Source organism: Arvicanthis niloticus, chromosome 23 (assembly GCF_011762505.2).
Source record: "Arvicanthis niloticus isolate mArvNil1 chromosome 23, mArvNil1.pat.X, whole genome shotgun sequence".
NCBI classification, from domain to species: domain Eukaryota; kingdom Metazoa; phylum Chordata; class Mammalia; order Rodentia; family Muridae; genus Arvicanthis; species Arvicanthis niloticus.
Window position 1 is genome coordinate 3,329,508 of NC_133430.1, and position 17,842 is coordinate 3,347,349.

The 17,842-nt window shown below is 42.7% G+C and overlaps 1 protein-coding gene across 3 annotated transcripts in view; it reads right to left on the bottom strand.

Annotated features, from left to right (window-relative positions):
- The window catches only part of Ncapg2 (non-SMC condensin II complex subunit G2), a 57,868-nt gene extending 40,227 nt beyond the window's left edge, over positions 1 to 17,641 (bottom strand). Inside the window, exons 1-8 of one of the 3 annotated variants that reach the window (XM_076920939.1) lie at positions 17,523 to 17,641; positions 15,791 to 15,907; positions 10,501 to 10,689; positions 9,892 to 10,006; positions 8,219 to 8,373; positions 7,134 to 7,268; positions 3,223 to 3,317; positions 1,573 to 1,642 (exon numbers count right to left, since the gene is read on the bottom strand). In XM_076920939.1, coding sequence (XP_076777054.1) covers positions 1,573 to 1,642; positions 3,223 to 3,317; positions 7,134 to 7,268; positions 8,219 to 8,373; positions 9,892 to 10,006; positions 10,501 to 10,689; positions 15,791 to 15,868 — 837 coding nt within the window. In that variant the 5' untranslated portion in view covers positions 15,869 to 15,907; positions 17,523 to 17,641. Of the gene's footprint in view, positions 1 to 1,572; positions 1,643 to 3,222; positions 3,318 to 7,133; positions 7,269 to 8,218; positions 8,374 to 9,891; positions 10,007 to 10,500; positions 10,690 to 15,790; positions 15,908 to 16,140; positions 16,335 to 17,522 lie in introns of those variants that run through there. The other 2 variants (XM_076920938.1, XM_076920937.1) reach the window with 2 other exon arrangements.
- Positions 17,642 to 17,842: the final 201 nt, after the last annotated feature.

Below are 17,842 nucleotides of genomic sequence, written 5' to 3' on the forward strand. Positions count from 1 at the left end.
ACATAAAGACAAACTGGAACTATTAGAATATGGCATTCCCTTCTACGGGTGCCTCCAAAACTTTAATGGCACAGACTTAAAGAGGAGAGCAGTAAGCAATGCCCTGAGTCCAGCTTTGTGTATCCTGATCAAAAGGCACTTGCAGCCAAGCCAGACAACCAGAGTACTGACTCCTGAGAGCTGTCCTCTGATCTCCACTTCTACCGCAGCACACGTGCACTCACACTCATGCATACAAACAGAAAACATAAATAATGCAAAAAAGAATATATACAACTATGTATGAATTTAATACATATATATATATATATATATATATATATATATATATATATGAATGAATTAAAAGCTAGGCACAAGGAAAAAACCAGTAATTTTAGCAGGAGGGCCATGACTTTAAGACCAGCCTAAACTCAAAAAAAAAAAAAAAAAAAAAAAAAAAAAAAGAGGTAGGAGAGTAAGTACGGCTCTGCCTCTCCAGAGCACTCAAGTTCAATTCCCAGCACACGTGATGTAAGGCAGCTCACAACCTTCTGTAACTTTAGCTCTAGGGGATTCAATGTCTCTGGCCTCCACAGGCCTGAAACTCAATGTAAATAAACTACTCATAAACCCTTGTATAGACACATAATTAAAATAACAAAATAAATCATTTAAAAAAAAAACCCCAAGCAAACAAAATAATGAAGAATAATGCCCTGACTCTGCCCTTTTGTTAAAAAAAAGACTACTCACATTTAAACTAGTTTATTAGGATTGTTCAAATGGGAATTCAGTGACTTTTGATCTCTAGGTGTGAAAGAAATGGCAAATATTAGCAATAAAGACCAAGTGTAAGCAGGCATAAAGGCAGTGTGGACAGACCTACACTAGTCACCTTGAGGAAGTCTTCCTGCCTGCACTAGTCACTGCCAGTTCTCCAAAGAGAAGAGTTGCAGAGAATACTTCTGGATCTAAGAGTAAAAGTTCTAGTCTTTGAAAATGTAGAAGGAAGAAACAGACAATGGCATGCACACAGCTGATGGGTCTCCGGATGTTTAATGTAGACTGTGAATGAGAAAGCTACATCCCCCCAACATACGAAGTGCACTGGGGAAGAACTAACTACGCTCAGAGTGAATGTTACAGACAGCTTAAGATAACATGACAGAGGCACTAGCGGGGTCTCAACAGCACCATCCATGGAAACAGAACCCAAACATAAGCGTAGCTTTTCACTTTCAAGTAGACAGAATAAAAACAAAGAAACTGGTCAGATTACTTAATACTACATTTTGTTTAGCCCAGTACAAGCATCTCCCTTTGGCTAGCCATACCCCAGCAACCCAATAACCAGAGGAAACTAGACAGTCTAGGCTGAGTGACAACAGAATAGGGAACACAAAACCCACTGACTTTTCTAAAACTGCACATCCAAACAAGATGGCAGCTCAGGCTGCACCTCAACACGTGGGCCACAGTGACTCAGGGTGTCATACTTCTATCAGCCTGATGAGGCACTAGTTTTAAATAACCCACCCTTGGATACTTAAGTAATTAGAATACAGTAAATGTTAAATAAAAGGAAAATACCTCCAACATTTTCCCTGAAGCCTTTTTCCAAGCTCTGAAATAAATTTCTGCAATGTGCACCATCAAAGACCTATTTTTAAAAACAGATGTTAATACTTGTTTAAATAATTTTATCATATACCACACTTCAGTTACTTCCCTGGCTCAGGAAGAGGAAACTGATATATGGGTCTGAAAACTATCTGCAATATTACCTACCAGAAATGGAAAGAGGAAGAGACAAAACTGGGGAGAAGAGGCTTGAATAAAAACTCCTCCTCAATCAATGTTACCCTAACCCTGACAACATAGGCCCAGAATTAAATTCTACAGTCAATTTTTTTTAAATATGGACTGGTGAGGTAGCTTATTAATAAAGGCACTCGCTACCAAGCCCAATGACCTGTCAATGCCTAGACTCTGATTGGTGGGAAGAGGAAATTAACTCTTGCAAGTTGTCCTCTCACCTCCACATGGGCACCATGGCATACCCACATCCACACCCCCTAAACACACATGTGCACCATGGCATACCCACACCCACAGACACCCCCAAACACATGTGCACCATGGCATACCCACACTCACACCCCCCCAAACACATGTACACCATGGCATACCCACACCCCCTAAACACACATGTGCACCATGGCATATCCACACCCCCTAAACACACATGTGCACCATGGCATACCCACACCTACGTCTCCCCAAAATACAAACAAATAAACTTAAAAACCATTAAAAGCACTTTAAATACTAATTCTTTACATACAGGAAAAGTTATAATAGGATTCAACTTTAAAGTCATCTGTGTTTAGAAATTAGTCAACACAGTTTACAAAGTGTGAGGAAGCAATCTAGAATATACCAAGAGCTCTGCATTCAAACTTGAACCAAATCCCTACTCAGTGCTTCCGTAAGGCTTTAGTAACTTAGTGCTTCCACTGAGGCTTTAGTGACTGAAGCCCACCTCAGCAGTAAGGACTGATGCTGGAAACAGAAAGCACCCGAGCAAATGTGCACACTGCGTGGCAGTCTGATGCTGAGTAAAGGAAGCACTGGGGCTAGAACTCACATCTGCGGTCCTTCCTACTTATCCCACAGGGCTCCTCGCCGCAGCCACACAGTTCAGCCCACACTCAATCAGACAGTGCACCCTAGACTCAGAATGTCCCCTGAATGCTAATGACATGAGCTTTGTTGTAAGACACAGCAGTAACTGTCACATATCCAAAAAACCACCACCGCTTTCTGTCCCAGCTACTTCAGAGTGAGGTGGTAGGGCCACAGGAGCCCGGAGACTGGAGATCAACCTGGGCAGCAAACACAGCCCCCTGAGAGACAGAGAGAGGAGAACTACAAGCACGACAACTTAAAATCTCAGTCACTACTAGAGAAATGCTTTCTTAGAGGGGAAAAAAACCTACCTAATAATAAAGTAGTGAATTGATATAAGTTCTAAAGCTTCCAATTTTGTTAATAGAAACGGGTAGCGGTGTACAACTGCAGTGGGGAAGCTCAGGCGGTGAGACTGCTGGGCAGTGACGGCCCAGACTGGCTACACAGCAAGACCTTGTCACAATATACACGTGTGCACGAGCGCACACGCAGACAAAAGCTTTAAAAGAAGCCAAGAGAACCTTGCAAAGTCAGACCTCCAGTACTTACTTCTGTAATCCAGATAACTGATTTTTAATGGTCTCGTGGATCATTTTAATAAAGTCTATATTCCAACTAAAGAGAAAACTAAGAAATCTTCTTCCCTGTAAATGAAAAAAAAATGAGAATAAGCTGGGCATGGTGGCACACATACCACCATGGTAATCTCAGCTCCTTGGGAGGTTGAGACAGAATATGACAAGATCAAGGTCAGCCTGGCCACACAAACATCATCTCAAATAATAAATAAAACTACAACTAAATGAAACTGTTCTAATACAAACAAGTATTTGTTTAATACATCCAAAGTCAGCTATTTATAAAAATGAAGCCCACATCACTGTCACTTGGCAAGTTTGCACAGGGGTTGAACTGGGAAGTGTTACAGCAGAGACCTGTGGGCCTACAGACATTCCGCCCTTAGATAGAGCAGCAGCTGCACTGAGCATCTGTCTTCAAGGGGCTCAGAGACAGAGCCATACAGAGTTCCGCCACAGGTCCATAAATGTTTCAATCTAGCTATTATGGGTAGTGGATAATGCACAGGATAATGGAATGCCTGAAATCTGTTTGACCCCATCCTAAAACTCCTTATTCTCACCAACTTCCTAACAATCCTAGAGACAAAGGTGCAAGCCTTGTGCCTGTCATCTTTTCAATAACGACGGTAACCATCCCATGAGGAAAGCAGGCCTCTCCACACACATCCTGCACCACTGACAGACGCTGGTACTTCACTCAAGCCATGTCGTGTGCTCCTCCCAGAAGTCTGAAAGAGCACCTGCCGCTCTGGCTATGAAGAAACACTGAGGTTTCACAGTATGTGCCCTCCACACCATAGGCAGGGTTAGAGGCAGACCTTTCTAGTGGAGCCAAACAACTTGCTGCTAATCACATATGCTCTACATGCTAATCACATATGCTCTACATGCTAATCACATATGCTCTACATGCTAATCAATCACATATGCTCTACATGCTAATCACATATGCTCTACATGCTAATCACATATGCTCTACATGCTAATCACATATGCTCTACATGCTAATCACATATGCTCTACATGCTAATCAATCACATATGCTCTACATGCTAATCAATCACATATGCTCTACATGCTAATCACATATGCTCTACATGCTAATCACATATGCTCTACATGCTAATCACATATGCTCTACATGCTAATCACATATGCTCTACATGCTAATCACATATGCTCTACATGCTAATCACATATGCTCTACATCTTGCTGCTCTGCAGGCTGGGGACTAGGGACAGGACCAGACTTTCTACTAAGGGCCGAGACCCTGAGGAATGCTCTTTGGAAGCCTTCTCTACTATCAGGAGAAACGGCTGCAGAAACATGTCCCAAACACACTATACTATGATCACCCTGCACCCCAGCAAGGCACACAGTCCACACTCAATATCCACTAAACAGTGACCTCACATAACACAACTATTCTCTAGAAACCATGGTTTTTGGTTTTGGGGGTTTTTTCAAGACAGGGTTTCTCTGTATAGCCCTGGCTGGCCTCGAACTCAGAAATCCGCCTGCCTCTGCCTCCCAAGAGCTGGGATTAAAGGCGTGTGCCACCACTGTACGGCCTTAGAAACCATGTTAATAAATGATTATTTATATATATTAAATTAAAAAAAAAAAACTTGACAGGACTAGGGATTGAATCTAGGGCCTCATATATGCTAGGCAAGATTATAGCCCTAGCCCTAAAACTATTTGGTACAAGAATACTTATAAAATGTCATTTATATTAAGTATATAATAAATATAAAAAGGTATTCTTTTTATTTCATGCTAAGTTCTCTAGTCCATGGCACTTTACATGTGAGACTCATCTTAAATGAAATGGGCCATATAAACTGAACTTGTTCAGTTTGCTCATGGGACTGGCTCACAGTGGGTAGTCCAACAACAGGCCAGAGCCCCTCACTAGATTTTTCTGAATGATGAAAAGAGAAATGGAGATGCGTGGTGATAATTTTTGTTTATATACCAATTAAATACAATCATGTGGCCAGGGGAGGCTTAGTAATCAAGCACTTACCTAGCATGCATGAGGCTCTGAGTTCAATTCTCAGCATACACACACCCTCCCCAACCCCATGCTGGCTAGTACTTTGTCAACTTGAAACAATCTAGAGTCATCTGAGGGGAGAAAACCTCAGTTGAGAAAATATTGCCGCCATAAGACTGGCCTATATGCAAGCAAGTGGGGCATTTTCTTGATTAATGAGTGATGTGGGAGGGACCAGCACATTATGGGTGGTGCTACTTATAGACAAGTGGTCCTGAGTGGTTTGAGAAAATAGGCTGAGCAGAGCTTGGTGGTCCAAGAGTTTAATCTCAGTACATGTGATGCAAAGTAGGAGATCTCTGTGAGTTCAAGACCAGTTTGGTCTACATAAAAGGTTCCAGGCCAGCCAGGGCTATGTAGTAAGATCCTTTCTTAAAAAAGAAAGAAGACATTTCAAGCAAGAATATTAAGAGAGCAATAACCTATGTTAAGGACTAGACAGCAAGGGTTACATAACAGAGACCCTGTCTCAAAAAAATAAAAACAGCAGCAGCAGCAACAACAACAAAAGGAAAATAAAGGCAGGCTTAGAAGGCCATGGAAGCAACCCTGTAAACAGCCCTCTGCGATGGCCTCTGCTTCAGCTCTGGCCTCCAGCTTCCGGCTGTGAGTTTCTGCCCTGAGCTCCTTCAGTGATGGAATGTGATCAGAGTTGAAATTAATTCTTTCCTCCCAAAGTTGCTTTTAGACATAGCATTTTATAACTTTAAGATATAGCTCCCCGACCCCCTACACACATAGAAAAAAAATTAACCTGTAGAAATAAGAGAGCAGAGCTTAACCACAGGGACATATGTTCTTGTTCGTGTGTGTGTGTGTGTGTGTATATATATATATATATATATATAAAACATACATGCAGAGCTTAGGCACAGGGACGTACGTTCTTACACTTACATATGTATTTATATATGTATATAAAACATTAGACATGTGATTCTACATGTATAATATACATTTATAATATAAATATTTATGTAAATATATGTGCAAGTCCAATTTATTGATACCTATTTCCCTCCAGTTTAATGGTAAAATCAGGCAGGATGTGCTCCATAGGGCATCCAAATTGAACTGATGTGGAGTGAGTTCACATGTGCTCCATAGGGCCGTCCAAATTGAACTGATGTGGAGTGAGTTCACAGATCTTTTTTTTCCCCCTGAGTCACAGTTTCTTTGTGTAACAGCCCTAGCTGTCCTGGAACTCACTTTTCAGGCCAGGCTAGCCCCTTGAATGCTGGGATTAAAGGCATGTGCCACCATGCCCAACAAGCTCTTAATGGCTATGCTGATCTTTCCCCACAAGACAGCATATAAACAACAGCCACATGAATTTAAGGAAAGCATCATTAATATTCCACCAACAGACCAAAAAAAAAAACCACTAAGAAATAAAGAAAAAAACCTGCTTACTGAAGTGACAATTCTGGAATTTTGGTTTAAAAAACAGACATATTTAAGAATATGTTTTTGTTTTAAATCCCGGGTGTTGTGATATGGGGCTGCTTCCAACTGTCCCCAGCCTCTATGATTGGCCTCAGGCTCTAACTGAGGCGTGGTTTTGCCAGCTGCAGACAGTGTCTGCAAGTGTGCGACAGTTGGAATTCTGGGAACTTTCTAGAGGGTACAGAAATGCTAAGGCCCAGATAAATGTGTGGTGGGATGGCTGGTGGTCATCCGGGGGGATTGGCTGCGGTTTGCCTAGATTCAGGGACCTCTAGCTCTCTCCCCTTCTCTATCCTTCCTGCTTTTCTATGTAGTGATAAAAATGTGGGGAAAAGGAAACTGCACAAATTAGCACACAGCAGCTATAACTTACCTTCTCCTTCTTGATGTAATTAACATTTATGAAGCACTCAAGTAGCATGTCTTTAATGTCTCTACTTTCCTCCAAGTCATAATCAAAGCAGCACAAAGCCTGGTGGACGCCCCACAGCCGGCCCAGATCCGCACCCTGTGAAGCAAGTGACAGAGAACCACACAGCAGGCAGCAATACACTGCTTGCTTCAGTAACTTTCTTTTCCTTTATGAAAAGCATGTAAAGTTGTATTTCAAGCTAAGTATGTATTCTATATCATGAATAGTGAAGATCAGATTATAGAATCATCAAAAACTAGGACACAGTGACAAGTGAAGATCGGGTGTGTCCCAGCACTCAGGAGGCAGAGGATTTTTATGAGTTTGAGGCCAGCCTGGTCTACAGAGCTAATTCCAGAATAGCCAAGGCTATACAAAGAAACCCTGTCTGGAAAAACAAAAACAAACGAACAACAAAAAGCAAGCTGTAAGTTCTGTAAGCTCTACAGAACACTTTGAACTGTGTTTTGTTCCGTTATTTTAAATAGGGCCTCATGCAGTCCATGTTGGCCTCCAACTTCCAAATTATTTTTCTTTGGCGCAGCTACAATTTCTGTAGGACTTCATAGTAATGTGAAATAATTCCCTTAAGAATTCTACCTGGTGCCAGCCTTTATCAGGCTACTCCCTGACTACCTGCTCAGTCCTGCGATAGAGTATGTATATCCCTCCAAGGACCACAGGGGCACAGCCATCTCCTCCTGCCCTCCACTCAATAACTCAAAACACCACACTGGCACAGCTTAGTCTGAGAAAGTTTGGCCTTTCCTGCACCCCTGCCTCCTTTCCATTGCAGAAGGAGGATCAAGACATATAGGTAGAGAAACTGCCTTTTCACCATGAAGTGACAAAGAGGACAGCAGCTACACCCTGAGGAAAGAACATCGAAGAAAAAGCCCAACTTTCGATTCCGGTCTGGATTGTGCTCCCACCTTTGACCTCTATACATCACTGTAAGAAAGTCACCTAAACTGGAAGTTGTAGAACCCAACCCCTTTCTACCTAACCCACCCTCACGAAGGGCATCCTGAGGAAAGGAAACATACTGTTTTGGTCTCCAGACTCCTTCTCAGCAGCATGATAAATGCAGTCTTTCCCATATCCTCCTTGGCAGGAAGGCCCCTTTCCCACCATTTCACACACAGATCCTGAATAGAGTTCTGGAGTTTTTGTTCAGATTCAGGTAATGCATATAAAATACCTAAAACACAGCACAAATGTTTTCTGTCATTAGGCAACTTATTACCAATTCAGACTTAAAAGTACAGAGTACTGGGGCTGGAGAGATGACTCAGTGGTTAAGAGCACTGGTTGCTCTTCCAGAGGTCCAGAGTTCAGTCCCCAGCAACCACATGGTGGCTCAAAACCATCTGCAATGTGATCTGACACCCTGTTCTGACATGCAGGTGTACATGCAGATAGAGCACTCATTCACACAAAATAAATAAATCTTTAGCAAATATTAGCTTAATTTGCCAAATAAACATCATTTATGGAATGCCAATACTTAGCCAAAAAAAAAAAAAAAAAAAAAGATTTACAAGTGTTATAAAAACAGATACAACAAAATACAAACCAGAGGACTTTAGACCTGGAAGCTTCACACCAATACATCTTGTAATCACTACAACTCAGCCCCACTGGGACAGGGTCTAACCACCAGTCCACCACAAGCTCAGTGTGGTGGCCTCAGGTCTGGGCTCAAAGGTGGAAAACAATCAAAGCAAACAACATAATGAATATAAAAACTATTGCTTTTAGAAACATAAAGGCTCGATAATTGTTAATAATACGCTAGTAATTACCCACAGATGCCTGAATACTGTTATACACATATAAAGCTCCTGAAGTAATTTTGAGTCTGGAAGCAACTACAATGACAGCACTCATTTTACCAAATATTTGGAGACTAAACTGGTAGTAAAATCCACAAAGCAAACAAATTTCTATACTGCCTGGGGTAACTTAAGATTATAATAAAAATACTATCAACTTGAGGAGTGACAAAGAAAGAGGGTTGGAGGGAGAGTAGCTGGAACGGACTAGATTTAAAACATACTAAAATTATAAAATACTTTAAAAGAAAAAATAAGCTAATTTCAAGAAATCAGACTTAAGCAACATCCTAAAGACATAAAGAAACCCAAGTGATGTTAAGATTGAGAACTTGAGAATGTGTCCCAGGAAACAATACACAAATACTCAAAAGATAGTTCTACAAAATCCTTAAAATTGCTTTTACATCTATAACTTTGTGTAAACATTTTATTACCAGGCTTTTCATTATTTCAGGTGAGAATGAATACCTGTTTAATAAACAGCTTTACAGGCTTAAAGTTAACAAGAACTACGGGAATCAACAACTCCAGAGACCATGGTCATCCTTAAGAAGAAATTCAGCAACAGATTCTTGGGCTCTGTGGTAATTGCACAAACTGAGAAATCTGCAGTCAGAGATGTCCCTTCAAACAAGCACTTGTTGTATTGGTCCTGTGAGTCCAGGCACATTGTCCTGAAGTAACAGCAGTCAGCAGCCAGAACCCAGATCATCCTCTACAACACTGGAACAGAGCCTAGCTAAGTCACAGTGCCCTTGAGAGCCTGAGTACAAAGACATGCCTTTAAATTCTTGTTTCAGATCGCCGCCCTACTCATGAACACAGGTGACTTCCCTTTAAAAGGTGCCATGTTAGTGCCCACTACTGACTCTGCCACTTACCATTCAATATCACAGCACACTCCAGGAGGGCTCCATAGTTCTCATGTTCATTTATTATAGACACAGAAGCAAGAATTACAGTCACAATTGCATGTGTTATTTCTATGCTCTTTTTCTAAAAACAAAACATTAAAACATAAGTGAGTTAAAATGAGGAACTTGTAACATTCAACTTATTTAAAAAAAAATCAAATAGTTACTAAATTTCAAAAATGGAGCCACTTGTAGCTTTTTCTAAAAGGTAGATTAAAACTGAGTAAGTCAAGTGTCCTAAAAGAATCCCAGCACCGAGCAGCAGAGCAGCTCAAGCAGGACTGGCAGCAGGTACAGTCACGAGGAACAGAGCCACAGAACTGGCATATTGCATCCTGTTAACTTTACAGTTCAGCGGCTGAGCTGGGCATGGTGGTGCACACCTTTAATCCCAGTGCTGAAGAAGCTGAGGCACGTGATCTCTGAGTCTCAGGCCAGCCAGGTACGCATGTGAGTTCCAGGCCAGGCAGGACTAACAGTGAGACACTGTCTCAAAAAGAGAGTTCAGTTATTCAAATAAGCAATCTTTTCTTGACACAGTAAAGAGGAACGCTCGTATTTCTGAAAGACAAATACCATCTTCGGAATGTGCTCTGATTCCATAGCGTCTGCGTCCTGGACCTCCGCTGTCTGCCACACGTCCACGGGGCTCTCCAACAGTGTTTCTGTCAGTAAGTCCTTCAGCCTTTGCCATAATTCTTCTTTCTGTTTCCTTGATAATTCATCTAGTAACTCACTTAAGCTGAAAGGATCAGAAGGATCTTTCTGTAAAATAGATTTTTAAAAAACACAAAATATGAAAAATTAGTTATATTCTTTCCATACTGATATTAATAGAAAAGATTAAGTACTGAATTAGTTATGTGTTTAAGCATTTGGCTAGTATTTTCAAAATCCTTTCCTAATAGGGAAAAAATTTAGAATTACCAAACAGAAAGCATCAAATCTCTCCTCCACTTCTTAAGACTGGAGAGTTAAAGTTTAAAACTTCACCCACTTAAAATTCCTAAAATCAATTCAAATGTCCACCATCTCCAGGCCTGTCATTAAGTACAAACATAGGCTGGAGGTAAATAACAGAAAGGCTCAGATTCCCTTCCTTCCAGTTCTATGTCCTACCAACAGAGCCTCCTCAGCCCTCGACAGCACCCTTTCCCTGAACCACTGAGTCCTTCTCCACACCTCTGGCTTCCTGGACTCTCTTCTCACTTTGGGCAGACTGACACCTCTCCAAGAGAGTATGAACAGACAGTGTCAAACGTATGAAACCCAATCAAAAGGACTTTCCAGCAGCTGCTCTGTAACTGAGGCACAAGTATAGTGACAATAATAGATTAAAGCCTACAGAATAAATTAGTATCAATGAGGTTATAAATTAATAAAAACAAAATCATTCATTAATAGCACTGACATGCTGCAGGGCACCAATGAATAAAACTAAAGGAATATAGAGTTCACAAATGACAATCTGATAGTCATCACAGTAACAGACACTGCTAAGAACTATCCACAGATACTAAAACAAACAGGTACAAGGGTGCTGAGAGGTAGGTCATCCTCAGCTATGTGTTTCCTCGGAGAGCCCGTAGTTACAAAGGGAAAGCAGAAAGCTACCAGGATAGGCCAGGAGCTCCCACTTATTCACCCACCAAATGACTCCCATATAACAACGCTATACTGAAAGGCCCTGATACTTCCAAGCAGCTCCTTCTGAAAGGAGACACGGGATCTGACTAAATTGGTTAATAAAAAAAGAATACAAAAAAAGCCGCCCACACCTACAAGCCTTCAGTGCTGTGACACGCACAGGAAGGCACGGCTGCCTCCTACAACCCCAGATTAAAGAGAACTTAAGAGAGATGTGACAGCTAGAGGCAGAGTCTGACACTGGGCTGGATCATGGATAAGGAAAAGCATGACATTATTGTGACAACTGTTCAAACATAAGTATGCACTGTCAATAGTGCTTAGAGTTTCCTGTCTTGAGGATCTTCATGTAGTTATATACAATGGAATTTCAATCACTTGTAAAGAAAAATGAAATTTGAAGGAAAATTAATAGCCCTACAGAGTACTGCACTGACTACAGTAACTCAGATTCATCAAAAAATTACCTGTACTTTCTCACATGTAGAGCCCAAGTTTTAATACTTCCAAGTACTATGTCTATAAGTGGGTGTGAAAGTGGATATAGGTTATTTAACTTTATAAAAGGCCATGAGGGGCAAACAGTGGTGCTGGGGTAAGGGAAAGCACGGGAAAAGTACACACGTGACATACAAACAGAAAGGAAGATACTACATAGAAGCATATGGAAGGGGGCAGGAGACAGGAAAGAGTGTGGAGAAAAATCAAAACAACAACAATAGCAAAAAACGAACATAAAAAATACCACAATGAAACCTAATTGCAAGTTCAAGTTTCAGGAATGAACAGGGCTGCAGAGATAGCTCAAATGGCTAAGTCCTTGTGAAGATGCACCTTTGGATCCCCAGAACTCATTTAAAACCCTGAGCATGGCGACCTGACTCTATAATTCCTGCTTTTTGAGGTAGGTGTCAAGAGATAAGAGGCTCTCTGTCTAGAAGATCCTGGGCCACCTACAAGAGCTTCCATGACAAAGTTCCAGACTGAGATATCCTGAGACCACTGTCTGACCTCCACATGTGCACCCCATGTTAAATAAACTTGCACACAAGTTCAAGCATACACAAGAAGAATTCAAAGTGTACTTAGTGGTTACTAATGACTGTACTCTTTATCCTAGAATCATTCTGTATTTTGGAATCATTTAAGACAGTTAGTTATAGGCATGTGACTCCATCAGGGTGTATTTTGCTAAAACAAAGATATTTTCTTTAACAACAAAGAAATCATTAGCTCCACCACCTCCCACTGTGCTGCCCTCTGGAGCGCTGATGCTCCACAGCCAGAGGCTAGCTTGTCCTTTTCCTCTCTTTTCTGCTCTATTGTGCTTTCCCTTTCCCCACAAGAATGGCAGAGGCTGTGTAAGCTGGCCATCTACTCCTAACTATAAACTCCCTATCTTTCTCCAGGGAAAGCATCAGAATTACCACATGTGATGATTTGTATATGCTTGGCCCAGGGAGTAGGTTTTACAGTGGGAGTGGGCTTTAAGACCCTCACCCTAGCTGCCTAGTATTCTACTAGCAGCCTTCAGATGAAGATGTAGAACTGTCGCTCCTCCTGCACCATGCCTGTCTGGATGCTGCCATGCTCCTGCCTTGATGATAATGGACTGAACCTCTGAACCTGTAAGCCAGCCCCAATCAAATGTTGTCCTTTTAAGAGTTGCCTTGGTCATGGTGTCTGTTTACAGCAGTAAAACCCTAACTAAGACACCATGGCACTTGTTGTTAGTGACTTAATGTGTGTTGCTGTGTCCTATTAGGTCCTATCTTTAATGTGTCACAGGCAAAATGTTTTAGTATTGTACCTCTAGCCCCATCTTCTCCAATAACCTCTGTGGATTATTTACTTGAGACAGTCTTTCTTTTTAGCCCAGACTGACTTCGAACCCAACAAGACTCAATTCATGATCCTTCTGCCTCAGCATTCTGAGTGCTGTAATTGCTGACACAGACCATCATGCCCACCATTCTAGTTTTTATCACCAGTGCTGCACGGTGGTGGTTGTTAGTAATGCACATGTCAGGACTCAGGGATTCACTAAGCTGGAGAGACTCACCCAACAGGCCTCAAACTGATGTGCAACTTCTCCTTAGCACCCATCAGGTTAAAGTACTGAAACTGCCATTACAGAAAATGGCATTACGTAACATTCAATTTGATGAAACTAAGCAATGTACAATTCTAATACAGACACATAAATTTATATTGTTTTACAAGGTTCATGGTGACTAGTTACATTAAGTTATTAAGTATAAACAAAGCTCACTAATGCTAGACTAAAAAAGACTAATAAGTATTTCACCAAGATTGGCTAGCTACCAAGCAATACCGTAGAGACTCAACACTAATGAGCTGCTAGTACGAAGGGACTTCAAAAGGATGCATCCACAGTAGGCCACTCATGTCCCTTGAGTTACTGCACTTGTCTTTCCATGTTTGTGTGTGTACAGTTGTGCACTCCTATGAAGAGCAGAGTTGACGCTGGATGTCAGGATCTCTCTCTCTCTCTCTCTCTCTCTCTCTCTCTCTCTCTCTCTCTCTCTGAGCCTAGACCTTACTGACCAGATAGACAACTGTCTATCAAGCTCTAGAAATCCTCCTGTCTCCACCTACCAGTGCTGAGATTATAGGCATGCCAATGGGACCTGGCTTTTTACAAAGGTGGTTCCCAGGCTTGGGTGGCAAGCACTTTATAAACTGACTCGTCACCCCAGCTCTCTGCTTGCCTTTTTATATTATTAACTTACTTTACTACCAGCTCAGATCATTTTAGTTTTGGTTAATCTGTGACCTGTGACTCGCATCAACAGCCTTGGGGCATCAAATATGGATGAATTACATTTCTAACACAAACCATCAGACACACTCCCACTGAAGCAGACAGTTACACAGTTATAACGTATATTTTACTCCTATAGACACTGCTATGGTATGACCTGGGACAAGATCACGTTATACGATCATTTGTCTTATAAAGAAAAGTAGTTTCATAAATGTTGCCACTGATAAATTCATGAATAGATCCTTTCCTAATCTTGTGCCTTTTGATTTTCACTGCATAATCTTAATCAAAATAGGTCAGGCATGTTGGCTCAGGCCTCCTGCACAAAGGGCCGACTCTCAGAGCACTGGTGCAGAGCTCCAGTGGGCTCTACTCTACTTCCCGCCACTGTGCACTCCCACACACTCCCAGAACAGAAGCCCCCATCCACAGCTAATGGCACTTTTTTATCTCTTGCCTAAACTGCTCTGACCTTCAAATATGCTGTCAATATGTCTTGTGGCCACCACCCTAGACATACCGTATTGACAGTCATCTGTTCCCCACACAGAAGCTGGCCCTCACCATTATCACAAATTGTACCGCTATCCCTGCAGTTGAAGGCTTCCAACTTCCACCTGGATCCTGTGCCAGAGATAAGCAGGACTAAACTCTCCACGCGCCTGGCTTGGTCCCTCCACCTGCTCTGCACACGCAGGCAGACAAGCATTCCCAGAGGCACATCTTTCTTCAGTCTCCTCATTGTCTTCTGTTCTAGCTTCCCCTCCACTCTGGCTCCTCTGTCTACGCGCTGGCCATTCTCTGACCACTGGACAAACTCTGAACTTCCTAAAAGTTCTGCAGTCATTTGGATCAGAAATGCCCTCTAGAGACTCTGGTATTTGAACATTTGGTTCCCAGTTGGTGTCACTATTTGGGGAGGTTTAAGTGCTAGGGTCTCCATGTTTGTTATGCGCATGCTTGCAGTTGACAGTGTGAACTCTCAGCCCCCTGCTCCCACTGGCAGGCCTCTTATGAAGGGCTCAGTCCTCTGGAACCATAAGCCAAAACTAAGGTCTTTTGTAAGTTGCTTTTGTTCTTGGTGTTTTATCACAGCAACAGAAAAGTAACTCAGCTTTCTATGTTCCCTGCCTTTCCATTGCATCCATGACTGCACTCTGGCCCTGCCAAAACTCTTCAGGTTAAAACCCAGTGGGCCTTCTCCAAGCCTTAGGCAACCCCTTCAGCTCCATGGGCTATTCGGATAACTTCTGTTTATCTTCTACTTTTTAACTCAGCCCCAAAGTGGGTCCACTTAATTCTAAAGAATTTACCTATCTTTTTAAAAAATAAACACTCACTGAGAGAACAGTATTTCACTCGGTAACACAATTTTAGAATATTACTTATATCTAGAATCAAACTACAATAAAAGTAAAACACATAACTTACATCAAGTAGAAGAAACTGCAGAAACTCTTCAACCAACTCCTTAGATACTGCTTGGATGAACGCCCCACGTTTTTCCATGGCGGATGTCACTGTTCTAAGGGAGTTTGCCTTACAACCCTGGTAGGATATAATCAGACCAAAATGTAAACATGCAAAATTTCTCATAAGTTTTAATACAAACATTCAAGAAATTTTATACCACTAAAGACAGTTAATAACAACATTCTGACACAAAATTGCAATGATCTGAAAAAAAATCGGATGCTATAAACAAAATATCTGTTATTACCAACTGTCAATGAAACTACAGTGAAAGGAACAAGAAACTAAAACTGCCTCAGGAATCTTACTTTCTCTTCCTTTTAGTCTTTTGGATGCTGGCTTGGGAAGACCTGACTTACGCAATAGGGTCAGGCTGATCTCCACAGCTGAATTCTGCAGACCCCACATCTAAAGTCCCATTCCTCCAAGAAGAACCCACCCAACAATCCTCTCTTGTTTTTCAAGTGAGAGACTTGGAAGGAAAAACCACATCAACAACCCTGAAGTCACCTGAGAACTTGTTAGTGCATCTGTGTCCCACTTCAGTACCCTCCCCTCCTCCGCACACCTACAGGATAATGAGAGCTCAAGGGACCTTGCTCCTTCCCATGTGATCTCCCAGGAAATCCTATTTTACCTTTACACCTGGTACCACGATGGCAATATTCAAAACATAAACCGAACAATACAGTTACAACAAATGATATTTGCCAACAGGTATTCTCATTTTAAAAGTAAATTTGAAAATACCCTATACCGTTAAAAATACAGCAATATAGAGAATTACTGGCTTTAATTATGGAGAATTACTGGCGTTAATTATAGAGACCGTGAATCATAATAAAAATACATTCCTATTCTAAGTTGAATAAAAGTAGAAAATAACCTCAATTTGACAACTCCTCACATTAGTAAATGTTAAATACAGCCACGTCGTTTCCCAATCCAAATGGCTGAATTGGGAACCATAACTTTTAATGGAGAAGGAAAGGCGGGTGACCAGTATCAACACTTTGCTGATTATAGTCACTTTGTTTACTTAAGTACATGCGTTTGGCAAGTTGGTATGCCATATAATGTCTACGTCTGCTCGACTTACAAACTGTGACTCCATACCTTGGTTTGTCTCTCTCATTAGTTCATAACTAAGATTGCTCCCTAGATCAGTCCTAGGTGTAGGTTCGGGTTCCTCCCTATGTCAGTCCAAAAATTAATCCAGCGTCTACACGACGTCAGGCCCCAGTTAAGTGTCAACACTGACGTCCTCCCCAGTCAGCACCCCAGCCCCGTGCCAGGATCTCCCATGTCATTCTGTGGTCAGGGCTGAGGCTCTCCCGACGTCAGTCTCCCTAGTCAACCCGGGTGCTGGTCTTGGTCCTACCTACTCACCCTGGCTCCTTGTCAGACCCGGGTCTGCGTCCCCGGTCCTCCCTAGTGCGCCCAGGTCCAGTCACACTCGGGCGCTCTTCCGGGGTCCTACCTAGTGAACCCGGGTTCGAGGCTGAGATCTTCCCTAGCGAGCCCCGCGCCTCGATCCTTCCTAGTCAGCCTCTCTGCCCTCCCGCAGCACCTCCCATTCCACAAGCTCCCGAGATCGATGGCGGCCGCGGACAAGACACCCGCGACGCTGTCCGTCGCCCAGCCGCGGTCGCTCGCCGCCCGGTCCTACTCACATTCCCACTCAACTCACCGCGCAGCGCTCGGCTCACCACAGACCCATAGTTTCCCGCGCTCGGACCAGATTCAAACACACCCGCGCATACCCCGGACGCGCCCGCCCTCCGCCCCGTCACCAGTCGCCGCTCTCACGAGATCTGACGCTGCCCGGGCCACGCCCACATCCGACGTCTCTGCGGCTCCGCCCCCAAGGCACAAGCACCGCCTCCTGGGCATGACTCAGAGCCTCCAGCGGGAGTCTCGCTAGCGCGCCTACAGAATACGCATGCGCAGAGCTGCTGGCCGTGTTTCCCGCCCTTCGCCTCCCTCCCCCCCGCCACATCCCCCCACGCA